The sequence below is a fragment of the Nannospalax galili genome, unplaced genomic scaffold (genome assembly GCF_000622305.1).
Source record: "Nannospalax galili isolate Female #2095 unplaced genomic scaffold, S.galili_v1.0 scaffold385, whole genome shotgun sequence".
NCBI classification, from domain to species: Eukaryota; Metazoa; Chordata; class Mammalia; order Rodentia; family Spalacidae; genus Nannospalax; species Nannospalax galili.
In genome coordinates this window covers 2,005,786-2,031,828 of record NW_008354956.1, presented here as the reverse complement: position 1 = coordinate 2,031,828, position 26,043 = coordinate 2,005,786, and the positions used below count along the sequence as shown (strand labels likewise).

Sequence of the window (26,043 nt, the reverse complement as noted above, 5' to 3'; positions counted from 1 at the left end):
GGAGGCGGCCGGGCTTTATAGCCGGGACACCCCCGCCCTAGCCCGCCCCAGGCTCCCCTCCCGCCTCCCTGAGAGCCGCGCACTCGGATTGGGGCGCCCCCTGCGGGATGGCGAGGAGAAAAACCTCAGGCACCGGGAGCCGCAGTCCTAGTACCTGAGACCTAGGGATGGATGAACAGTGAGGGAGCTACCAGGGGTGGGGTGGAAGGACCACACACCGCTGATGTTAAGGGCCCCCAAGGGCTCAACGCAGGGGTGTGGTGAGGAGAGGCATCTTTCTGCCCCAGGGTGTTTCATCATCACCTAAGAGAGGGAAAAGCCAGAGCCTCACGTGTCCCCCATGAAATAAAGGAGGCTCAGGGCGCTAAAGGACTCCCCAAATCCCTTTAAAACACCGTAAGTACCATCGGGAAGCTTCAAACTACATTCCCATTGGACAGACGGGAAGACTGAGGGTGCGGGCGGCTGTAAATGCTTCAGGCTGTGTATAGGGTCACAGAGAGCGGTGAAAAGGCTCAGGATTTCGGTTTGAATCCCATTAGGGCAACAGATCACCTCCAAGACCCAGGCGCTTCGCTCACAGCACTCTCCACTCTAACGTCAGTCTGCCGTCTAGGGAGGTGGGGAACGCCAGATCTCCGAGAACTTCATTTCCCAGAAGCCTCCGCTTTCATTTCCGTCCCTGGGCAGGGTTCTCGAGCCACAGACTACATTTCCCAGAAGGCATGGCGCTCGAAGGCCGGAAATGGCGGCCGATCGGGTGGCCGGCTGGGGAGGGCGGGCCGCTGCTTACGCCGCATGTTGTAGGGGTGGGGACGGACCGGGATCCGGGACTTCATTTCCCGGCGGCCCTACTAGTGCAGCGCCTGCGCCGTGTCTCGGTGGTAGGCGGAAGATGGCGGCGGCAGCGTCTGCGGAGAGGCGCTGCTGAGGGGGCGCGAGGGGGACGGAGGCCCGAGCCGCGGTGAGCGGGTGGCGGTGTGAGGAGGGTCCGGGGCAAAGGGAGGAGGGGCGCCGGCGCGGTCGGGGCGCGAGAGGCGGATGGGGCCTCGGGGAAGGAGGAGCCGCGGGGTTGCGAGACCTGGCTTCCCCCGCTCCCCCCAGCTTCCTTGGCTCCCTAGTTCCCGCGGGCCAAAGTTTCAACGTGGTCCAGCGTCCGCCCCGCAAACCCCTACGACCTCCAGTGGGTGTCTCGGCTCATACTCCACCCAGCACTCAGCACCCAGCATCCAGGTGCACCCAGCCTTTCCCTCCTTCAGGCTGGCCGTGCGACCTCCTGCGTCAGTACTTTTGCACAGGCAATTCCCCCCTTTTCTGTCCCCGAAACGTCCTGTTACCCATTAGGCTTGCCCAACTCCCCTTCATCCGTGGTGGGGGGGGCTCGGCACCCGACGTCACTTCCCCTGCGAAACCCTCCCTTCCCGACTTCCCAAAATCTGTCTGCTGAAGGCTCTCTTACAGGTCCCTGTGCCTTTCCTTCTTGTCACGTGTGATCGAATTTGTGATTGGAGTTGATTTGTATGCGGTCTAAGGATGTCTGTGACCCTGTGTTCCCTGTGTGTGAGGACTGGGTGTGTTTCAGTCAGTACTCGTCCACTGGAGCTGCTCAGTTAGTGTTCGTGGAATGAATGAAACAGTACTCCGGAAGCCACTCTTTAGAAAATAAAGGAGTCTTCGGACTCGCAGCTGGGTTGAGGGTGAAGCCGTCCAGAGCTGAGCACGCGAGAAGGACAGAGAGACCGTCATCCTGTTTCTCATTGGGAAAGACTGCAAACATGCCAGCCATCCATCAGTAGAAGACTGGCCGAAATAACCACTACATCTACGTAATAAAATGCTTTGCAGCCTCAGAAAGGAAGGAATTGGGGATAAGATAGATTGGGCTCCAGCATTTAAGAGAAGACAAGTGAATTAGAAAGTAGTGTTGATTGAGGCTGGAGAAATGGCTCAGAGGTTAGGAGCACTTGCTGCTCTTGCAGAGGATACAGGTTCACACCCCCCATGTCTGGCAGTTCACAACTACCTGTAACTCCAGTTCCAGTAGATTGGATGCCCTCTTCTGGCCTCCATAGGCACACACACATACAAAAAATTAAAAAGTAGTGATATGTAGCTGGGGCTACAGGGAAAGCCCGTCTGAAAAAGACCAAAAAAGTAAATAATAAGTACTGATATATACAGTAAACAACCCTCTGTGTCCACACCTCCACACCTGTAGATTCAAGCAGCCTCAGACTGAAAATATTCAGGAAAAAAATTGCATCTATATGAGCATGTAACAATTTTTATGTAGTATTTATATTGCACTAAGAATGATAGTAGTCAGGAGATATTTAAGCCAGATGTGGAGGCCCAGGCTTGTAATCTCAACTGCTTGGGAGGCTGAGGCAGGAGGATCACAAGTTCAAGACTTGCCTCGACTATAGAATGACTTTAAGGGCTGCCTTTTCTGAAAGTAAAAAGGACTAGGGATACAGCTCAGGGTAGAGTGCTTGGCTGGAGTACAGGGCCTCTGGGTTCCATCCTTAGCACCACCAGAAAGAAAGAAGATACAAAAGTTTGCAAAAGTGTGTGGAGGTTTTATATAAACACTGCTGTTTTATATTATTTTTTGAGACCGGGTTTCATATATCCCAGGCTGGCCTCCCAGCTCACCAAGTATGGAGGATGACCTTGAACTTCCAATCCTCCAAGTGCTAGGATCCTCCAGGGACTGGAATTATGTGGTCCTGGAGATGGAGCCCTGGGCTTTGTGCATGTGGGGCCACTGAGCTACATCTGTTGCTCACATTTACTATTTTTTTTTATATTTCATTAATAATATTGCCTTTTTTTTTTTTTTTTTTTTTTTATAAATGGGTTACCTTTTCATACAGGGGCTACCTGTAGCCCCAGCTGACGTGGAGCTCACTATGTAGACCAGGCTGGCCTCAAACTCACAGAGATCTGCCTGCCTCTGCCTCCCGAGTGCTAGGATTAAAGGAGTGCACTACTATGCCTAGCTTGAATAATGGTAGCTTTGACTCCTTTCATGATGTTGCCAGAGTGACTTAGTGGTAGTTGTCTAGAAGTCGCCTTCCCTCCCTCCATTTCAGAGCAACAGACAACTTAAGGGTGCTCTAGTGTAGCAGACTGATTTGTTTCATTTGTTTGAGACAGGGTCTCCGTGTAGCCCCAGCTGGCCTTAATCTCACAGACATCTGCCTGCCTCTGCCTTCCACGTGCTGGGAGCAAAAGGTGTGTGCTACTGCGCCTGACTGTATGTGTGTGTGAGAGAGAGAGAGACAGACAGGGCTTAATATATCCTGGGCTGGTTCTGAACTTGATATTTAGCCAAGGCTGGTCTTTTGAACTTCTCTATCTTCCTGCCTCTATCTCTGAAATGCTAGGATGGCAGGCATATGCCACCACACTTTTACAGATGGCCTTTTCTGATATAGGAGCTCTTGCTATGTGCAAGGCTCTGTGATGGAGGTCCTCAGAGCTCCTTTGAAAAATTTGTTCTGGTGCTGACTCCAGAGTACAGCCCAGCTGGAGAGACAGGAGGCCAACAGGTAATCAGCTTCCGGTGTTGGAGAACTAGATGTTGTAACTCAATGGCTTGGGGCATTACTCAGAGGTAGGGCACCTGTGAGCAGCTGGGGGTGTGTCTCAGTGGTAGAGTCCCTGCCTAGAATCCCCCAGTGAGGGAAGTGGGGAGGGGAGTGGGAGAAACAGGCAGAGAGGGAAGGCTGGGAGACTGCAGGAAAGAGTAACAGATATAAAGAAGGGTGACAAGAGGCTAGAGGCATAGAGAGGGTGAGATGAAGTGGAAAGGTGAGAGTGGAAAAACAGAAAAAAGAGAGAGTGAGGGGCTGGGGTGTGGCTCGGTGGTAGAGCCCCTGCCTAGAATCCCCAGTGAGGGGCTGGGGTGTGGCTCGGTGGTAGAGCCCCTGCCTAGAATCCCCCAGTGAGGGGCTGAGGGTGAGACTTAGTGATAGAGCACAGAGCATTTGCCAAGCTTCTTAAAGGCCCTGAGTTCAATTACTTGCACTACAAAAAAAGTACTTGCCAAGTATGGTGGTATAACAACCATAATTCCAGCACTTAGGAAGATTAGGAGTTCATGGCCATCCTTGAATACATAAGTCAGTTTAAGGCCAGCCAAAGCGAAATGAACCCTGTCTCAACAAGAAAAAATGTGAAAACGGGGGCTGGAGAGACGGCTCAGAGGTTAAGAACACTGGTGGTTCTTGCAGAAGACCTGGGTTTGAATCCCAGCACCCACATGGCAGCTGACAACTGTCTGTAACTCCAGTCCCAGGGGATCCAACAGCCTCTTCCGACCTCCGTGGGCACTGCACCACACAGTGCACTTACCTACATGCAGGCAATACACGCATACACATAAAATTCAAAAAATTAAAATTAAAAAAAAAATGTGAAAATGACACTAGCCTGCCTCTGGCCTGGGACACCACTCTTCCCAGAAGTGTACCCTGTGCATGTGACCTAAGCTCCATGCCCACCCTAGAGGAGGAAGGGTGCTCACCAGCTTCTTTTCCAGGGAGTACCTGACAGCAGCTATGGCAAGCAGCAGTGGGGACAGTGTCACCCGCCGGAGCGTGGCAACCCAGTTTTTCACACAAGAGGAGGGGCCGGGCATTGATGGCATGACCACCTCTGAGAGGGTGAGTGTGGTGAGGGCTGGGAGAAAGGCAGACCCCTGCATTTACATGCTGCTGGGGGGTGGGCAGAGTCCTAAGAGGACTGCAGTGGCTGACCTGGGCCCGCAGGACCAGCCACATTACATGGCTCTTCCCTTCTTCCAGGTGGTAGATCTCCTGAACCAGGCGGCTCTGATCACCAATGACTCAAAGATCACAGTGCTCAAACAGGTGAGAGTGCAGGGGTGGGGCCCACGGCGGGGGGGTTGCTAGAACCATTCACAGCTGCACATGCCTACCCTGAAGCTCAGTGTTCTACACCTTAGGTGCTCCCAGCGTTCTCTGAGTAGGAGAATTTACCTGTAGTTTATGCACAAAGACTCAGACCTCAGGGTTTACAGGCTGAGCCCATGTCAACGCTGCTAGGAGCTGGCCAAAGCAGGTTTAGATCCTGGAGTCCAGCCGCAGAGCCCTTTCCTTTCATCGCTGCTTTTTCTCTTTGCCACCATCTGTTCTGGGAGTCAGACAGTGATGACCCATAGTGAGCAGGGCTGGCATGTTAGAAGCCAGAGGGGCTCCTGATCTGTGCTTGGGATAGGGGGTGAAGGAGACATTCTCAAGTGTTGGAGGAAGAGAAACGAGGCATACCAAGCAGTCAGCACACTTAAGTATGAACAAAGAGAGGGCTGAGGGCAGCACCCTTCAGAACAGGGAGCCGAGGTTCAGAGATTGTGGATGGGGGTGTGACCAGGCAGTAGAGCCCTTGCCTAGAATGCCCCACTGCAGGGCTGGGGGTGTGGCTTAGTGGTAGAGAATTTGCTTAGTATGTACAAAACCTTTGAGATCCATCCCCAGCACCACAGAAAAAATACATGTCAGTGACTCTGGGCCTGAGCTGCCTAGGTCAGACTCTGCTTCTGTTCCTTGTTCAGCTCAGGCCCCGGGGAAGCTGACCCCTCCTTCCTGTCCAGTAGAATGAGTGGTGATGGTGGTTGTGAGCGTGCCTTCCCAGCGGTACATGGAGGTGTAAGATCTTAGACCAGCTCTGGACTTAGAGGAAGGCATCTTTGAGAAGGTATCACTTCAAAGAGCCTGACATGAGGGCTCAGCAGATGACTCAATGAAAGCAAGAGGTCTTGTTCAGATTCCCAGCACCCATGTAAAAGCTGGGCATGGCCATACCTATAACCCCAGGGCTTGGGGGGCAGAGACAAATGGGTCCTGGGAGCTCGCTGGCCAGCTTGGTTGAAACACTGAGCTTCGAGTTTCTTGATAGACTCTGCCTCAAAAAATAAATTAGAGATTGCTAGTGGAAAACACCAGACGTCCTCCTTTGTGCATGTAGATGGGGTGCCCCCACCCCCACCCCGGTTGAGGGAAAAAAAGCCTGACACATGCTGGGGCCCCAGGAAATGGGCTGTCATAGGGTACTTGTCATAGGGTACTTGCTGAATGGTGATGGTGTGTGATGTGGAAGACTCAATGGACAGCTGAAATCAAACTTCGGGAAAGCAGGAAGCCCATGGTGAGGGTGTTCCCCTTTTCCTAATCCTTGGGATTGGACCTAGATCTTTGGCATGCTGGGAAGGCACTCTACCACTGAGCTACATCCTCAGCCTCCCCCCGCCGCCAGGGTCTCCCTGTAGCCCCAGCTGCTCACTATGTGAACCAGGCTAGCCTTGATCTCATAGAGATCTGCTTGCCTCGGCCTTCCCAGTTCTGAGATCAAAGGTGTGTGCCACCAGGCCCAGCCCCCTTAGCCCTTTTCGAACTTTTTATTTTGAGATAGGTCTTAATAAGTTGATCAGGCTAGACTTGAACTCATTGTATCATAGGCAGATCTTGAACTTGAGATCCTTCTGCCTCAGCTTCCCGAGTAGCTGGGATCATAGGTCTATGCCAGCAGGCCTGACTCCGTCTTATTTTTAGAAACCCTCTTGGGTATCATGTCCTCACTGCCCAGCAGGTCCTGGTCCTTGTACAATCTCTAAAGCTTCCCGATGGCCTGGGAGAATCTCAGGGAGAATCACAGTGTGGGAGGGTCTTGTTTTACAGCAGAGCCAGATGGAGCTGAGAAGGGTTGGGAGTGGCAGAACCCGGAACCGAGAGGAGCTTTCCTGCTAGGTAGCCCACTGCTTCCATCACCCCATTCCCCTCAGCACTGACTGGATCCTGGATTTTTCTTTATATTTAAATTATTTATTTTGCATATATATGTGGTGTGCATGTGTTTATGCTTGTTCACATGGGTATAGAGGTGTGTTTGTGCGTTTGTGTTTTTCAGCATGTACCTGTGTGCGTGCATGCGCACGTGTGTGCCTATGCATACAGACTCAGAGTTGAGGTCGTTTTTCTCAGTTGCTGTTTATTTATTTATTTTTTTTGGTCTTTTTGAGACAGGGTCTCCCTGTAGCCCTAGCAGCCTGGATTTGCTATGGAGACCAGGCTGGCCTTGAACTCACAGAGATCCGCCTGCCTCTGCCTCCCTAGTGCTGGGACTAAAGGTGTTCGCCACCACGCCTGACAGTTGCTGTCCATTTTATATGCTGAGGCAGGGTCTCTGAACCCTGCCTTGGCTTGCTGATGAGCTAGTCGAATCAGGACACTCAGAGGTCTTCTGTGTCTTGACTTTGGGGTTTCAGGCCACTGCCATGCCTGCCTTGTTTTTCCGTAGGTTCTGTAGATCTGAACTCTGCTCCTTGTACTTGCAGAGAAGCACTGTATCTACTGAGCCATCTCCCCAGGTCTTATTTTTATTTTATTTTATTTTTTTGGTCTTTTGGGGACAGGGTCTCCTTATAGCCCCAGCTGATCTGAAACTCGCTAAGTAGACCAAGCTGGCCTTGAACTCATAATAGAGATCTGTCTGCCTCTGCCTCTGCCTCCCTAGTGCTGGGACCAAAGGTGTATGCTAACCACGCCCAGACTCTTTTGGTCTTTTTGAGACAGGGTCTCCCTGTACCCACAGCTGACCTGGATTCCCTATGGAGACCAGGCTGGCCTTGAACTCACAGAGATCCACCTGCCTCTGCAGGTGGGATTAAAGGCGTGTGCTATCACACCTGGCTTTGTTTTTATTTTATGCAACCTTGGGGATCAGAGGACAATTTAGGAGATGACCTCAACCTGTGGGCCTCGGGGAATGTTCTTCCTCAGGCCTGGCAGTGAGCGCCTTTACCTGCCTTGCACCATCTCACTGACCTCTTAATTTTCGTTTTGAGGTTGAATACCTCAGCCTGCCAAGGCCTAGGATAATGGGGGAGAGCCACCATGCCTGGTTGGGTCCTGGGTTTTTTTTGTTTTGTTTTGTTTTGTTTTTTTTGTCTTTTTGAGGCAGGGTCTCCTTGTAGCTCCAGCTGTCCTGGAACTCACTATGTAGACCAGGCTGGCCTTGAACTCACAGAGATCTGCCTGCCTCGGCCTCCCAAGTGCTGGGATTAAAGGCGTGTGCCACGTCTGGCTGTGTCCTGGTTTTTATGTCTGTTCCTCTTTCCCCCAATCTCCTTTTAGGTCCAGGAGTTGATTATCAATAAAGACCCTACCCTGCTTGACAACTTTCTGGATGTGAGTTACTGGCCTGGGGTGGGGTAAGGGTGAGGTGACATGCCTTGGTTTGGCCTGACCCAGCTTCTTCCTGACAGGAGATCATCGCTTTCCAAGCTGACAAGTCCATTGAAGTGCGAAAGTTTGTGATTGGCTTCATCGAGGAGGCATGGTATGGGGCCACCCTGGGCATCACTCCCTCAGGACACACCTAAGGAGACCGAAGCCCTGGGTCTGAGGATTACTCCACTTGAACCACACTTCACCCATGCCTCAACCACAGCAGCGCAGTCTTGGTTTCAGAATATGCAGCAGCTGACCTTCCCTCAGCGCTGGCACTGCCAGAAAGAGTTGTTTTCTGGCTCAACTCTCTTTCCTTCCTGCCAGGCTAGGAGACTTTGAACCCAGGGCCTTGGGCATGCTAAGTAATGTTCTCCCAGGGAGTCTCGCCCCCAGCCCCTCACAACCAGCCCTCCACTTCTAAACCACACCTTCAGCCCTCAAGGTTCACGCAAGGGCTATACCACCTAACCATGCCTCCTGCTACACATTGGCACATTCTAGGCAGATGCTCTGCCACTAAGCTACTTCCTCAGCCCATCAGCTCCTCCTAGTTTTATTTTCTTTTTCTAATTTGTATATTTATGTTTTGGGGAAGAAGTGATACTTTGTTTTTATTTTTTAGATTTTTTTTTTTTTTCCTGGTCTTTTTGAGACAGGGTCTGCCTGTAGCCACAGCTGGCTTGAATACATTATGGAGACCAGGCTGGCCTTGAACTCACAGAGATGCGCCTGCCTCTGCCTCCCAAGTGCTGGGATTAAAGGCATGCCCCACCATGCCTGGCTTAATTTTTTTTTATATGTGTGTGACTTCTTTGTCTGCATGTATGTAAATGTGCTATGTATGTGCAGTGCCCATGGAAGAGGGTCCACAGATCCTGTGGAACTAGAGTTATAGATGGTTGCTAGCTGCCATGTGGGTGCTGGGAACTGAGCCCAGGTCCTCTGCAAGAGCAGCCAGTGCTCTTAATGACCGAGCCATCTCCAGCCCCATGTTTTTGGTTTTTTGAGACAGTCTCATAGCCCAGACTGGCCTTGAATTCCTAACCCTCCTGCTTCAGTCTCCCAAATGCTTGGATTTTAAGCCATGCCCTGTTTAGTTTTCCTTTTTTTTTTTTTTTTTTAAATTTTTAAAAGTTTTATTTATTTATTATTATTATTATGGTTTTTTTGGGGGGGGTCTTTTTGAGACAGGGCCTCTCTGTAGCCCCAGCTGTCCTGGAACTCACTGTGCAGACCAAACTCACTGTGTAGACCAGGCTGGCCTTGAACTCACAGAGATCCACCTGCCTCTGCCTCCTGAGTGCTGGGATTAAAGGCGTGTGCCACCATACCCAGCTGTTTATTATTTTTATTTTATATGTTTGAGTGTATTGCCTGCATATACATTGCACCCATGTAGTGCAATGCCTGAGGAGGCCAGAAGAGGCTATCAGATCCCCTGGGACAGGAGTTACAGACAGTTGTTAGCTGCCATACGGGTGGGAATGGAATCTGTGTCTTCTACAAGAACTACCAGTGTTCTTAACCACTGAGCCATCTCTCTCAGTCCCTAGTTTTCCTTTTTAATTGATGTGAAATTCATATGACAAAATTAGCTATTTTCTGTATAAGATACTAGTGTCTGTGTAGTCCAGACTGGCCTTGAACTCCTGACCTCCTACTTCAGTCTTAGATTATAGCTACACACCACAGTCTCCTGGCCTTATGTTACCTACTTATTTCTTTACTTAGTTTAGTTTAGTTTTGAAATAGTTCCACATAGCCCAGGATGTCCCAACAGCTTGTTATATAACCAAAGATGGCCTTGAACTTAAGTCCTCCTGCCTCTTCCTCTGAGTACTGGGATTATAGGCCTGCACTACCACGCCCAACTGTTTTATTTTGTTTTTTTTTTTGTGAGATAGGTTCCTACTATGTAGCCCCTGCCAACCTGAAACTCAATGTAGACCAAGCTGGATTTGAACTTGTAACAGTACTGCTTCTGCCTTCCTGTGTGTACACCATGGCATGTGTCTAAGGTCAGAGGACAACTTCAGACATTGATTCTGTCCTCGCACCATCTTCACCCACTGAGCCATCTGGCCGGCTCTGCTTTATGGTCTCCCCTCTCCCCTTTGCTGTGTCCGTGGCATTTAGTGCATTCATTTTCTAGATTATTACTTTTTAGACAAGGTCTCACGTAGCCCAGGCTAGCCTGCAGCTCTGTAGTAGAGGGTGACCTTGCCCTCTTGGTCCTCCCTCTATCTCCCAGTTGTTGGAATAAGAGATGTGTGTCCCTATACCTGGCCTCATAGGTCCAGTCTGAAGCATCTTCTTCACCTGGGGGAAATCAACCTTCCCTATTTGCCCACCTCTGCACTTGGTTGGGATGCTCTTCTGAAGAGGGGGCCTGGACTCTTGTTGCACTCTGTGCTCTCAAGTCCTGGCCCTCTACCCACACACTTACCTGGCCCTGGCTCCCTCTAGACACTCTCTCTTCCTGTGTTCTCAGAAAGCATTGATCCTTTGTAGCCTGTCTGCTTCCTGCCTGCCCAGGCCCCATGGCACCAGGCAGCCATGCCCTCACTTTCCAAGTGGTCTCAGAAGATCCTTCCTGGCAGCACCCTCTGGCTCCTGCCCCCTGTAGCACTTTGTAGAGGCCTCCCTGTTTGGTTATCACCTCAGTAATTGTCTTCTCCACAAAAAAATGTCAGCTTCACAGAATGGGGTGTGACCTCTTGTTGGCCACCATTGCCCCAGTGTCTCCCTGGAGCATGGTTGGTTCTACTAGTAGGTGACACATCCAGCCATTTAATCATGGCCGTCACTGTCCGAGTTATATGAGGCCCTTTCCTAAATTTCACCTTCCCAGCAGCTTTGGAGGGGCCTGTCACTCGCTCTGTGGAAAGGGACACTGAGACTCCAAAGGGAGTAACTCTCCCAAATCAGTTGGACCAGCCCTTCCCTTCCTTCAGCACACATTGCTGACGTTGTGAGGGGAGGAGGTAAAGCAGCTTTTGTGAGGCTTTCTGCCTGCCAGGACCTGTCCTGATGCTTGTCCTGCTTTTTTTGTTTGCCTTCATCATGAAGCTGCATGATCTTAATTGAGAACAGTCTTGGAGAGGTCAAATGGGTTTTCCTAAGTTCATGTGACAGAATTTGGCAGGACTGGGATTGTTATCCTGTGTCTGACCTGGGACCACATTATCACACACCCTCCTTTACTGGGGAAACTGCTAGTTTTGTTTGTTTAAGACAGGGTCTCGCTATGGTTTTGAACTTACCTGCCACTACACCTAGCTGTGGGGAATTTTCTGAGTTCCCAAAAAGTAGTGGCAAATGTGTACCCTGTGCTGCAGTGTACTGTGGGAACACAGCCCCGAGAAAAGCCTGGTGCTGTGCCTGCCATCCTGGATCTTAGTCAAGTTGATTTTCTTTATTTGCTGCAGGGTCTCACGTAGCTTAGGCTGGCCTCAGACCTAGGGCCTTGAGCATGCTAGACAAGCACTCTACCAATAGAGTTGCATCCCAAGCACCCATATTTCATGTTTGACCAATGAAGTTAATCAGATTGGAATTTGTACTGTGACATCACATGCACTAAGTGCTGGGGGCTAGCCTACTCAGATGTCTGTATTGATGGGACAGACATTTACTGGAAGCCTTTTGTTCTTTCTGGCAACCAGAGTGACCCTGCTGGTTCTTAGCATGATGAAAGGGTCCCCAGTATGGGAACTTTCAGACTTGGGTAAACAGAACTAGACATACTTCCTACAAGTCTGTTCTAAGCACTTGATGGTATTGTAACAGTTTTTCACCACCTGTGCAGTAGGTATTATTAAAACAGTAGGGCGAAGGCTTGGGGCCAGGATGTTATTCAGTTGGTCGTGTACAACTATAATCCTAGCATTGGGGAAGTGGAGGCAGAATCAGGAGCTCAAGGTCATCCTTGGCTACACGTGAAGTTAGAGGCCAACCTAGAGTACTTGAAACCTGTCTCAAAAAGATTAATTTGCTGTCTTGATAGCCCATAATTGTTGGTTCTACTGTCACGATGGGCTCTGGAAAGGTGAAGGAGTGGGGCTGTAGGACCAGCCAAGGACTAGGGGCCAGGGGCCAGGGACAGCCTTAGAGCAGTGTTGGCATCATTCCTTGGTCGGTGACCAACTCCAGAATAGCTCCTGACTCTGCCTCTCTTAGTTCTTGAGCTGTGGGTCCTAATAGCCCAAGACCATGGTGATCCAGCCTCTTCTCTTCCCTTTCCCAGCAAGCGAGACATTGAGTTGCTGCTAAAGCTGATTGCCAACCTCAACATGCTGCTGAGGGATGAGAATGTGAACGTGGTAAAGAAGGCCATCCTGACCATGACCCAGCTCTACAAGGTGGCCCTGCAGGTGAGGGCCCCTCCCAGCCATGCCTCCCAAGGCTGCCTCGGTACAGTTAAAGCTGCAGTGGAAGCATTGTTGCTTTGGTTTGGTACTGAGTGTTGAGCTAGGTAGGCACTGCACCACGGAGGCATACCCTCAGCCTGTGTTTCACATCTTGTTTTGAGGCAAGGTCTGGCTGAGTTGTGCAGAAAACCTTGAACTTTGAATCTCCCTACCTCAGCCTCTATTAGCTGGAATTACCAGGCCTGACCAGAGCATATTCTTCATGAGTTAGATTTGCTGAGGGTCATGGGAACAGACAAGGGATCTAATGTTGCCTTCTAGGTCCACTCATTTTTTTTAAGTGTATGAGTGTTTTGACTGGGCGTGGTGGCACACGCCTTTAATCTCAGCACTTGGGAGGCAGAGGCAGGCCGATCTCTTGAGTTCAAGGCCAGCCTGGTCTATGTAGTGAGTTCTAGGCCAGCTAGGGCTACAGAGAGACCCTGTCTCAAAAAGCCAAAAAAGTGTATGAGTGTTTTGCTTGTATTTACATAAGTACATCCCTGTCATACAGTGCCTGCAGAGATAAGAGGGCATCAGATCCCTTGGAACTTGAGTTATAGATGGTGGTTAGCCGTCATGTGGGTGCTAGGAACTGAATCCAGGACTCTTAACTACTGAGCTAACTTTCCAGCCTCTGGGTCTACTCATTTATGTAATCAACAAACATTTCCCTAAGCATCTCTACTCTGTCCAGCCGGATGCCAGTGACATGGGACACAACCAGGATCAGGATACTAGATGCAGCCTTCACAGTGTTCCTAACCTAGTGAGGAACAGAGACCAACCACCCATGCTGTTGATGGCCTGTCATCTTGGCACTTGGGAGGTTGAGGCAGAAGGACTGAAGAGTTCCAAGTCACCTTGGCCACCCAGGAAGACCTTGTCTGCAAAATTAGCAGTAATTGCCTGCCGTGGTGGCACACACCCTTAATCCCAGCACTTGGGAAACAGAGGCAGGCAGATCTCTGTGAGATTGAGGCTAGTCTGGTCTATATATCAAGTTGCAGGCTAGCTGGACCTACAAGGAGACCCTCTCTCAAAACGCCAAAAAAAACAGGATCATGTGAGTGTTGGTTGCAATGTGATTTGAGGACACAGTAACAGACCCAGTAATGCTCATGGGTTTGTTTATCCTTGTTAGCAGAATGAATGAGACCAGTTACTCACCATCACCTTCTGAAGCTGCTACCCTTTAAAGACTGCTACTTCATCAGTGGGGCATCCCTGTCTTGTTGCCCTGGGTCATGTCCCAGATTCAGCCAGCATTGAACAGTAACCATTACATGAATGTGTTCATCACTCAAAGCAGGTGGAAGCAGAATGTGCTGGCAGTTGATGGCCTGTCTCTGTCTCTTCCTTCCCTTCCTGCCTGTCCGTTTGGCAGTGGATGGTGAAGTCCCGGGTCATCAGTGATCTCCAGGAGGCCTGCTGGGAAATGGTGTCAGCCATGGCTGGGGAAATCATCCTGCTGCTGGACTCTGACAATGATGGCATCCGCACACATGCCATCAAGTTTGTGGAAGGCCTCATTGTCACCCTGTCACCCCGCATGACTGACTCAGAGGTTCCTCGTCGCCATGAGCATGACATCAGCCTGGACCGTATCCCTCGAGACCACCCCTACATCCAGTACAGTGAGTGCTGCATCCCTGCTGCTCTGTGTGCTCACCCCTGCTCTCACCCTCTCTCTCCCACCCCACCCTTTTTTGTTGCTTGGTTTTGAGACAGGGTCTCATGCATCCCAGGTTAGCCCTAAACTTGTGGCCAAGGGTAACCTTGAACTTCTGATTCTTCTGCCTCTACCTTTCTAAGGACTAGGTAAGATTATATGACCAGCCTCCCCTTGCTCACCCCCTCTTTTTTTGAGACAGGATCTCCTTGTTGCCCCAGGTGTCCTGGAACTTACTACGTAGATCAGGCTGGCCTTGAAATCACAGAGATCTTCCTGCCTCTGCCTCCTGAGTGCTGGGATTAAAGTTGTGCGCCACCATACCCAAATCTTTTCTTTTTATTAATTTTTATGTGCATAAGTGTTTGGTCAGCATGTAAACACACTAGCATGTGTGTACAGCACTTGCAGAGGCCAGGAGTGGGCATCAGATCCCCTGGAACCATGGTTGTAGATGGTTTTAGCTGCCATGTAGGTGTTGGGAACTGAACCCTGGTCCTCTCAAGAGCAGCAAGTGCTCTTTATTGCTGAGTCATTCTCCCCCCACCCCCCACTTTTGAGACAGTGTTTTACTATGTAGCTCTGACTAGCAAGGAACTCAATATAGACCAGACTGACCTCTAACTCACAGAGAGCTGCCTGCCTCTGCCTCCTGAGTGCTGGGATTAAAGGTGCTACCACTCCTGGCTTCCCCTTGCCCTCTTCAAAGCTTTTTTATTTCTGGAGACCATCAAGTGCAGTGGTCGGAAGCCCTGACAGCTTTAGTCCTTACTCATGACCTTCAGCAGTCGCTTCTTTCTGAACTCCATTTTCCTTTTGGAAAAGTGGAGGTGGTTGTAATCCCTTCACAGACCAAAGTCCAAAGTTGAAGGGAAATGAGCTAACTCAGGCCCAGTTATGGTGTTCCCAGTCACCACTTGTAAGGGTAGTGCATATCCTGGGGCTGGGGCTACGTGTGAATTAGTAGAGTACTTGCCTAGCATGCACAGAGCTGAGTCCATTCTCCAGCACCACATCACTTAGTACCTGGCAGGTGAGGCAGGAGGACCAGCCTGGTCTACATAATGAGACCCTATCTTTTTTAAAAAGAAAATGGACATGCCAGGTGTGGTGGCATAGCATAGGCCTTTAATCCCAGCACTTGGGAGGCAGAGGCAAGCGGATCTCTGTGAGTTCAAGGCCAGCCTGGTCTACATAGCAAGTTCCAGGCCAGCTGGGACTACAGGGAAACCCTGTTTCAAAAAGACCAAAAAAAACCAAAAAGGGCACATTTCACAGTCTTGCTCCATCTTGCTCTTAAGCAGTTCTGTGTAAATGAGCATGGAATATTTTACTCATTTTCCAATAATAAGCATGGTGTAAGTGTGGGCTTTTGGGGCCTGGATTGGGGATGGTGTTGTTGCCCGAGTGTTGAGTTATATCTATTCAAAGGTTGCCATTAGGCTTGACAACCTGAGTTCAATCCATAAAACCCACATTAAAAAAAAAAAAAATAGCCAGGTGTGGTGGTACACACCTTTAATCCCAGCACTCGGGAGGCAGAGGCAGGCGGATCTCTGTGAGTTCAAGGCCAGCCTTGTCTACATAGTGAGTTCCAGGACAGCTGGGGCTACAGGGAGACCCTGTTGCAAAAAGACCCCCCAGAAAATATTAAAATAAGGGGCTGGAGAGATGGCTCAGCAGGGTTTGATCCCTAGCACCCACATGGTGGCTAACAACTCATACATACAAAAATCAAACAGTAGCCGGGCGTGGTGCTCGGGGAGGCAGAGGCAGGCGGATCTCTGTGAGTTCAAGGCTAGCCTGGTCTACATAGTTCCAGGATAGCTGGGGCTACAGGGAGACCCTGTCTCAAAAAGACCAAAAAAATAAAAACAAATAAAACAAACAATAAAATAAACAAACCCAGCTGGATTTGGCACTGCACATCTGCAATCCTAGCACTCCTGTGGCAAGATTGGAAAATCTCCCAGAGCTCGCAGACCAGCTAGCCTGGAGTAGACCGCGCAGCAGAAAGGAGAGCCCCTGCCCCAGCAAGGTGGAAGGCGAGGACAGACTCCAGTGTTGTCCTCTGACCTACACATCCCTCCTGTGGCACGCATATACATCTCTCTCTCTCTCTCTCTCTCTCTCTCTCTCTCTCTCACACACACACACACACACACACACACACAATAACAATAAAAATAAAAATGGGCTGTTAAAGTGGCTTAGCCAGTAAAGGTACTTGACTGATAGGTATACCTGAGTTTGAGCCCTGGACCCAGGAATTGGAAAGAGACGTGACTCACCAGAGTTGCCCTCTAACCTCCACATATATGTTGTGGCACACGTGCCTCCCCCCATAAATAATAAATGTAAATAAATTTAACAAATTTAAGTTTTATATCCGCATCTGGTTTCCTGTAGTTGAATGTTTCAAATTATCTGTAGGCCTGCTTAGACCATCATTGTCACTTAGCCCTAAAAGTCACTAATAGTATCTTACCACTCACTCATCTGTGGCTCAATTTCCTGTTTTCCAGCCATTCTTAGCGGCAACCTGATTAAGCTTTTCTTTGATTCTTTGAAAAGCAGGTCAGAGGCCTGAGAAGAGGACCCCATTGACTGGTCCTCTCTTTCCTTGCCCTGTTAGATGTACTGTGGGAAGAGGGCAAGGCAGCCCTGGAGCAGCTGCTGAAGTTCATGGTGCACCCTGCCATCTCCTCCATCAACCTGACCACAGCGCTGGGTTCCCTCGCCAACATTGCTCGCCAGAGACCCATGTTCATGTCTGAAGTGATCCAGGCCTATGAAACTCTGCATGGTAGGTTGAGCCCTCCCAGGCCTCTGCTGGCCAGGTTGTGTGTTCCTGAAGAAATGGTGAGCTGTGGGGTGCTCCACTGTGTGCAGGTCATGCTCCACTGTGAGCTTCAGGGCAAAGGTAGTCAGTTAAAGACAAACCTTTGGCTGAAACCTGCTTCAGAGCTTTAATACCAACATGAGTGTGATGCCTTGCCTAGGAAATACTTTGACATACTCCAGCCTTTCTTTGATCCCTCAGAAAAGGTGACTGATAACATTTTCTCCACTTTTGTGCCTGGATAAGCCCTAGCAAGTCTGAGGTCAAGACGAGAGTGGGTGTGGGTCTCTGTCCATCTCAGGGCTCTTAGGTTGGCTTCATTCTCTGGCTCTTTACCTAGAGCAGCAAAGATGGCCCCACAGCTAGAGGCTTCCATCCTGTCCACTTAGCAACAGGAGTGGACAGAGAGTGTCTCCTTCCCCATCATTCCAGCAGAAGTCCCAGGGCGGGTGCTCATTGTTTCTGATTGGTTGAGCAGAGACTGTGATCCTCCCTTTGAACCAATCACAGTAGCCAGGGGAACCCAGTGTTCTCATTGGCTCCCAGTGTGGTGCACACTGGATAGAGGATGGATACCTGGTGGTTCCCTCAAAGCGGAATGGGAGTGGTGCTGGCTGGGGAACTGACAGTGGACACTAGGCAGGCAAAGTTGGAGGCCTTATCTTTCTCTGCAGAGCAGGGACAGCCAGCTCACCAAAGTGACCAGCAGTGTCTGGCTAGTCCCACAGGTGGCAGGCACCAGCCTCAGCTGTGGCACCTCAGTAGACAGTTGGTGGAGAAGGTGGTATTATAGCATCCAGACTACAGATGGGGACCTTTCTCCCTTAAAGGGACTGATATGATTGAGGTCACTCAGATTTAAGCTACAGCTTGAAAGGAGGAAGGTCACTCCATCTTCCTGAAGGCCTAGGAACTTCCCAGAGCATATCAGCAAGAGCCCCAGGAATTCAGGCTGGTCTGTCCTCAGCACCAACCTCCACATCTCTGTCCTCACAGCCAACCTGCCCCCAACACTGGCCAAGTCTCAGGTGAGTAGCGTGCGCAAGAACCTCAAGCTGCACCTGCTGAGCGTGCTCAAGCACCCTGCCTCCTTGGAGTTCCAGGCCCAAATCACTACCCTACTGGTGGATCTGGGCACCCCCCAGGCCGAGATCGCCCGCAATATGCCCAGCAGCAAGGACTCCCGCAAGCGGCCCCGTGATGACTCAGACTCCACACTCAAGAAGATGAAGCTGGGTGAGCTGGGGCTGAGCCTGTAAGATGCTTAATGATGATGTGGGTAGTGGCAGATGCCTGTAATCTTGATACTTGGGAGGCAGAAGCAGGCAGATTGCTATGAGATTGAAGCCAGAGGAACACTGCAAGTTTTAGGCCAGCTGTCCCAAAAACAGGGAAAGGGAAAAAAAATACAAAAATTTACAAACTTATTTATTTTGTTTTTTAAATTTTTAAAAAATATTTTATTTTTGAGCTGGGCGTGGTGGTGCACGCCTTTAATCCCAGCACTTGGGAAGCAGAGGAATGCAGGTCTCTGTGAGTTCAAGGCCAGCTTGGTCTACATAGTGAGTTCCAGGACAGCTGTTATGTGTATGAGTGTGTTGCCTGCATGTATGTGAGTGCACCCGTGTTGTGCAATGTCGCGGAGCTCAGAAGAGGGCTTCAGATTCCTCTGAAACGAGTTAAGGATGGTTTATAGCCTCCATGCGGGTGCTGGGAATTGAACCCGGGTCTTCTGCAAGAACAGTCAGCACTCTTAACCGCTGTGCAATCTCTCCAGCCCCTAAAATTTTTAATTATTTCTGGGGCCAGGTGTGGTGGCACATGCCTTTAATCCCAGCACTTGGGAGGCAGAGGCAGGCAGATCTTTGTGAGTTCAAGGCCAGCCTGGTCAACATAGTGAATTCCAGGACAGCTGGGGCTACAAGGATACCCTGTCTCAAAAAGACAAAAAAAAAAAAAAAAAAAAAATTTAAATTATTTTATGTGTGTGAGTGTAGTGCCTGCGTGTGTGTCAGTGCACCCATGGTGTACAGTGCCCAGGGAAGTCAGAAGAGGGTGTTGGATCCCCTGGAACTGGAGTTACAGATGGTTGTTAGCTCCTATTTGGGTGTTGGGAACCAAACCCTGGTCCTCTGCAAGAGTAGCCAGGGCTCCTAACCACTGAGCCCCATCTCTCTAGTCCCCGCTGCATCTTTTTAATTGTGGCCAAGTGCTATGTAATGTGCACAGTAACATTCACCATCCTGTTGATGGGCATTTGATTTGTGCTCTGCTCCAGGGAAACAGTTCTGCGCATCTAAACATGGGATACTTCAGAGGAAAGGGTACTTAGGAAGAGGGTTTGTGCCTTTAAAGTCTGCCTAAAACCAATTGTCTCTATTTCTTTTTCGTTTTTTTTATTTTATTTTATTATTTTTATTTTATGTGTATACTTGTATTGCCTGCATATAGGTAAGTGCACCTGTGTCGTGCAATGCCTGAGGAGGTCAGAAGGGTCTGTTGGATCCCTTAGGACTGGAGTTGCAAACAGTTGTTAGCTGCCATATGGGTGCTAGGATTCAAACCCAGGTCTTCTGTAAGAACAACCAGTGTTCTTAGATGCTGAGTCATCTCTCCAGCCCCCTTCTTTTTCATTTTTTAAGTTTATTTATTTATTTATTGGTCTTTCAGGCTTGTCTTGAACTCACAGAGATCCATTTGCCTCTGCCTTCCAATTGCTGGGACTAAAGGCGTGCGCCACCATGCCCAGCAAGTTTATTTTTATTTTTAATCATGAGTACATATGTGTGCATCTGTGCCCCTGAAGGCCAGAGGAGGGCATCTGCTCTTTGGAGCTCAGCCGTCCATGTGTTACTGTTATAAAGAGACCCAGACAGCTGGGTGTGGTCAGGCATGCCTTTAATCCCTGCACTCCAGAGGCAGAGGCAGAGACAGGTGGATCTCTGTGAGTTCAAGGCCAGCCTGGTCTACATAGTGAGTTCCAGGCCAGCTGGGGCTACAGGGAGACCCTGTCTCAAAAAGAAAAAAGTCTAAGACAGTAGTTTGGTGGAGGATCTCTCCATGTGCTTTTGTGCACCTTTGCTCCTGGATTGGATTCAGGCTCTGCAGTCCTGGCAGGAACACTACAGAAACGGAGCTTGGGCCTCCTCAGAGCCAGGGATCAGGAGGCACACAGTGTCTGACCCATTATGGGTGACAGTCACTTGCTCACTCAGTTAATGTGGTGTTTTCCAGGTTTCTAGTATGGAATGCCATATTTCTAACCAGGCATGTTGATGTTCACCTGCAAATCCCATACTTGGGAGACTGAGGGTGGAGGAACATGAGTTCAAGTCCAGCATGAGCTACATAGTAAGACCTTGTCTTAAAGAAAAAAGAAACGGGCTAGAGAGATGGCTCAGCAGTTAAGAACACTGGCTGTTCTTGCAGAAGACCTGGGTTTGAATCTGAGCACCCACACGGCAGCTAACAACTGTCTATAACTCCAGTTCCAGGAGATCTGACAGTCTCTTCTGTCCTCCGTGGGCATTGCATGACACTGGTACACTTACATGCAGGCAATAAACACATACACATAAAATAATAAATAAAATATTAAAAAAAGAAAAAAAACAGCTTAAGGAAAACAGTAGCAATAATGGTGGTGGTGGTAATGATACTTCTCTGACTGGGAGTGTGCTTCAGTGGTAGAACACTTGTCTAACATGAACAGGGTCCTAAGTTTCATTCCCAGCACTGACTGTATTAGTGATAATTGTCACCGTGGAGCTTAATGGAATCCACTAGAAGTTTCTGCCTTCTTGCCATTTCCCAGATGAGAACTGAGACCTGGGAAGAGGCCGCTTGTTGGCCCGGGTCAGGTGGTGCTTTGATAGCCGAGGCAGCCTACAGCCTAGGTCCTCTGTTGTGTGGCTGCTCCCTACAGTGGCTGGCTGGAGGCAGGGTTGCCTGGCTCCTAGAAAGGACTCTTGCTGGTGTCTGTAGCCAGCCTCTTGCTCCTTCCCCACCTCAGAGCCCAACCTTGGAGAAGATGATGAGGACAAGGACTTGGAGCCTGGCCCATCAGGGACTTCGAAGGCCTCAGCCCAGATCTCAAGCCAGTCAGACACAGACATCACTGCTGAGTTCTTGCAGCCTCTGCTGACCCCTGACAATGTGGCCAATCTGGTGAGGAGGAGGAGGGTGGGGTTCCCACCGCAGGAGGAAGGATCATTTCCCTACCTCCATTCTACACTGGGTGCCACCTCCTCATAGTGTCAGCTCTGGGGTCCTCCCACCCTTGGGTGAACCTCTTTTTCTCACCCTTCTTCCACAGGCCATTTCTCCCAGTGTGCCTCTTCAGGTGGTCTAGTCCCCAGCAATCAAAACTTGTGAAGTGACTCCCCAGACAGCTGAGACCAGGCTAGGCCCAGCCTGGCCTGCTGCTTCCCCCATGCTGGCCTGGGTTGAGGTCCTGGTTAAGGATTCCCCTCCCTGCGTCTCCCACAGGTCCTCATCAGCATGGTGTACCTGCCTGAAACCATGCCTGCCTCCTTCCAAGCCATCTATACCCCCGTGGAGTCAGCGGGCACTGAAGCCCAGATCAAGCACTTGGCTCGACTCATGGCCACACAGATGACTGCTGCAGGACTAGGTCCTGGTGAGTGTCCCCTGGTGCCCAGACCAAACCTTGGCACTGGGCTCTCCTTGCTGGTAAAGTATGGAGATGAAGATTGTGTGCCGTCCAACATGTTAACAGTCCCATGCCAATTGTTAGAGAGCTCAATGTTTGTAGGCCCTAGGCTTTGAGAAGTAGCAGACTCTGGCCTGAGGTCCACATTGAATGTGACTGCTTCCCTCATTGATCGATGTGTGATTCTTGTTGATCACTCAGCTTGGAATTTTCCCCTATTTCAACAGTACATTTTTGTGGTGGTTGTTTTTTGGGTTTTTTTTTTTTTTTTTTTTTTGGAGACAGGGTCTCCCTGTAGCCCCAGCTGGCCTGGAACTGGCTATGTAGACCAGGCTGACCTTGAACTTACAGAGATCCGCCTGCTTCTGCCTCCCCAGTCCTGGGATTAAAGGTGTGTACCACCATGCCTGGCATAAGTAAAAAAAATTTTTTTTTAAAAAAGCAAAGATCTTGCTGTGTAGAACAGGCTTATCTCTAACTCGTGCCAGTCCTCCTGCGTCGCTTCCTGAGTGCTGGGATTGTAGGTGTTGACTATTCTTGGCACCAACACATTTTTTGAAGTGTAAGTTATGAACAGTAATGAAACGCACAGCTCTAATGTCAGCACTTCTGTGAGCTTCACAAATGACAGCAGTGTAAACTCCATCAGATCAGATAGGGCCGACTCCCCACTCTGGTTCCCTGTCACTCCATCCACTGCTGTGTGGCATGCCTCACCTCCAGACAACTGCTGCTCTTTTTCGCTTCCACTCTTACGTTCTCTTTTGAACCTCACAGACATTGGATCAGAGCCTGACTTCTTTGGTACTTCAGAGTTTAATTGATCAATACTGTCTATTGTGTGAACTGGCAGTTTACTTTTTAATTTTCTTTGTTTTTTAGGAGGGAGATTTATTTTTGTGTGTATGAGTTTTGTCAGCATGTAGGAGAGGGCACCCATGTGTGCAGTGCCTATGGAGGCCAGATGAGGTCGTCAAATCCCCTGGAACTGGTTGTTAGCAGCCATGTGGGTGCTGGGAACCAAACCCAGGTCCTCTGAAACAGCAGCCAGTGCTCTTAACTGCTGAGCCATCTCTTCAGCCCCTGGTTTACTTTATTTTTTTTTTTTTTAAAGACAAAAATCTCACTACATAGCCCTTGCTAGCCTGGCACTCACTATGTAGACCAAGCTGGCCTCTATCTCACAGAGATCTGCCTACTTCTCCCTCCCTGGTGCTGGGATTAAAGGGGTCTGCCAGCATGCCTAGCTGCAGCTAACTTTCTGCTGCTCACTAAGTTTATTACATGACTGTTCCACCAGAGTTCACTGTCTTCTGTTGGTGGACCTCTGGCTTGTTCCCCAGCTGTTTGTTTAGTGTGCATATGTGTGCATAATGAGGAGTTGCATGCCAGGGCATGTGTGTGGAGACTGGAAGACAACTTTGTGGAGTCCATTCTCTCCTTCCATCTTTATGTAGATTCCAGGGTTGAACTTGGGTCACCAAGCTTGTGTGACAAGTGCCTTTACTATCTGATCCAGCTTGATGGCCCTGTTTCCAGTTTTCATGGTGAGCAGAGCTGCTATGAACAGTGGTGTGCAAGTCTTTGGTGTACTCATGTTCTCCTGTCCTTAGCATATTCCAAGAAGTGGAGTGTTTGGTCATGTCACCTGTGCTATTAAAGGTTATTAAAGGTTCGGAGGTTCAGGGTCATCCTTGGCTGCATAAAGAGTTTGAGGCCAGGGGTGCGTGAGACCCTGCCTCACAAAACCAAAACAAGTGCCAGTGTGATGGCTCAGTCGGTACAGATTCTTGCCTTCAAGCCTAAGGACCTGAGTGATATCTGGAACCCACATGGTTGAAGGAGAGAACCAACTCCCACAAGTTGTCCTCTGATCTCCATAGCTGCACTATGGCACACCTGTATGCATGCCCACACATACAGATAGATAAGATGTGATTTAAAAGGGCTGAGGAGATAGTTCAGTGGGTAAAATGCCTGATGTGTAAGCATGGTTTCAGATCTCCAGCACCCACATAAAAGCCAGGCATAGTGGTGTGCACATGTTCCCCCAGCACAGGGGTGTGTGCAGAGATACGCACATCCTGGGGGTCCACCAAGCTTGGTGAAATGGCAAACTCCAGATTCACTAGGACTCCTTGTCTCAGAAAAATAAAGTAGGGCTGGGGAGATAACTCAGCCAGTGGTGCCTGCTGTCAAGCTTAATGACCTGAGCTTGGTCCTTGGGGCCCAGATGAAAGGAGAGCATGGACTCCCAAGAGTTGTCCTCTGACCTCCAGACACTTGCCATGGCATGTGTGTGCCCACGAAAATGCGACCGGCACATAGTAAATAAAATGTAATAGATTTTTAAGTGGGAGGTAGCCTCTACATGTGCACCCACAGGCAAGCACACCTGTGTACACGCAATGCATACACCACATAGATACCACTCAAACACACCAGAGAAAGCCTGCTCGTCAGGTATCTCAAGTGGCTGTCATCAGATGCTCCTCTGGGAACGAGCCCTTTCTGGCTTGAGCTGGGTGGTCAGATTTCAAAGTGGGCTAATGGTGAGTGCAGAGCTCCTCTGTGGGTGCTATGCAGATCTCGGGGATCTGCATGCACAGAGTGGCCCAGAAGTCTGGTGTTGGTGGCAGCTGATGTGCTGGGTGTCATGGCTGTTTCCACGCAGGTGTGGAGCAGACCAAGCAGTGCAAGGAGGAGCCCAAGGAAGAGAAGGTGGTGAAACCCGAGAGTGTCCTGATCAAGAGACGCCTGTCGGCCCAGGGCCAGGCCATCTCGGTGGTGGGCTCTCTGAGCACCATGTCCCCGCTGGAGGAGGAGGTGCCCCAGGCCAAGAGGAGGCCAGAGCCTATTATCCCCGTCACGCAGCCACGGTGAGTCCCTTTCTAGGTGGGAGTCCGTCCTGCCGTCGCCATCTGTTCCTAGCATGTGCCCACCCAAGCACTTCCTGTGGTGTCTGAGGGGAAGAAGGACAGCCTCTCTTTATACTTCAGTTGGCCCGAACTCTGAGCCTTTGCAGATTCTGCAGCTGCACCCCATTTTCTGTATGAACTTGAGAGTGGCAGTCCTCCTCCATAGATGGAGTCGCTGGGTTAGAGAGCAGTTTGGGTCAGAAGGAACTGCCGGGAAGGCAGCTGGCCTGATTCCTGCTGCAGCGAGGGCGACTGGTCATCACCGTTGTTGATCACTTAGATCCCAATCGGCCTTGCTCCTGCTTCATGTCACTTGAGGCTCCCCCGAGTCTGTCCTCCCCCTCCTTCAGCCTCATTGTGGTCTTTGTGCTTAGTCGTCTCTGCCTGAGAAACTCATCCCCGGGATCTTGGGGCTTTCTGAGCTCCCCTTTGTTCTGGTCTCCAGCACTTTTCCTCCTGACAGCCTTCTTCCTTGTGACATCCTGGGCAAAAATGATGGCCATGTCTTCCTCATTCCTTCCTCCCACCCTATTGGGCCTCACTCAGTTACAGCAGCTCAGAGGCAGCCGGGGGACTCTGTGTCTAGGTGGCTCAGTCCTTGAAGTGGCACCAGATGGTCTGGGCTGCAGGAAGGGTGCTGAGTCATTGTCCCTCTCCTTGCCCTCATGTAGGCTGGCAGGTGCTGGTGGGCGCAAGAAGATCTTTCGTCTGAGTGATGTACTAAAGCCCCTGACAGACGCCCAAGTGGAAGCCATGAAGCTGGGTGCTGTGAAGCGGATCCTGAGGGCCGAGAAGGCTGTGGCCTGCAGTGGGGCAGCCCAGGTGTGCTCTGTCCCCTCAGCCCAATGAAAGGCTCCTTTGGCTGCATCCCCCACTTCTACCACTCAGAGCCACTGTTCCAGGCCCACCTCTACTCTCTGTAAAATAGGAGCTGCAACTTTCCTAGACAGCAAGGGGAAGTGTGCAAGGGTCTGGAAGTGGGGGAGTGCTCTGTACAGGGGCATGCTCCGTACTCGGGGCTGTTCCTGTGGTTCTTTGAGGTGGTTAACTTTGGCAGTACTAAGTTTCACACATACCTGGCATTTTATATATATATGTGTGTGTGTGTGTGTGTGTGTATATATGTGTGTGTGTGTGTGTATGTGTGTATGTATATGTGTGTATGTATATGTATATGTGTGTATGTATATGTGTGTATGTATATGTGTGTGTGTGTGTGTACTTATATAAGGCCTATAGAGTCTGACTTGTGTCTCCCAGTGTGCTTCTGTGTCAGTC

The 26,043-nt window shown here is 50.0% G+C and overlaps 1 protein-coding gene across 4 annotated transcripts in view; it reads left to right on the top strand.

Moving 5' to 3' along the window:
- Positions 1–818: 818 nt before the first annotated feature.
- Positions 819–26,043, top strand: part of Sympk (symplekin) — a 36,866-nt gene continuing 11,641 nt past the window's right edge. For 2 of the 4 annotated variants that reach the window (XM_008852063.2, XM_008852064.2), the window contains exons 1-13: positions 823–964; positions 4,547–4,670; positions 4,812–4,877; positions 8,157–8,210; positions 8,288–8,361; positions 12,499–12,625; positions 14,049–14,298; positions 16,969–17,139; positions 18,172–18,411; positions 21,188–21,342; positions 21,664–21,814; positions 24,522–24,726; positions 25,437–25,587. In XM_008852063.2, the coding sequence (XP_008850285.1) occupies positions 4,566–4,670; positions 4,812–4,877; positions 8,157–8,210; positions 8,288–8,361; positions 12,499–12,625; positions 14,049–14,298; positions 16,969–17,139; positions 18,172–18,411; positions 21,188–21,342; positions 21,664–21,814; positions 24,522–24,726; positions 25,437–25,587 (1,749 nt within the window). In that variant the 5' untranslated portion in view covers positions 823–964; positions 4,547–4,565. Of the gene's footprint in view, positions 965–1,104; positions 1,281–4,546; positions 4,671–4,811; positions 4,878–8,154; positions 8,211–8,287; positions 8,362–12,498; positions 12,626–14,048; positions 14,299–16,968; positions 17,140–18,171; positions 18,412–21,187; positions 21,343–21,663; positions 21,815–24,521; positions 24,727–25,436; positions 25,588–26,043 lie in introns of those variants that run through there. The other 2 variants (XM_029555522.1, XM_029555523.1) reach the window with 2 other exon arrangements.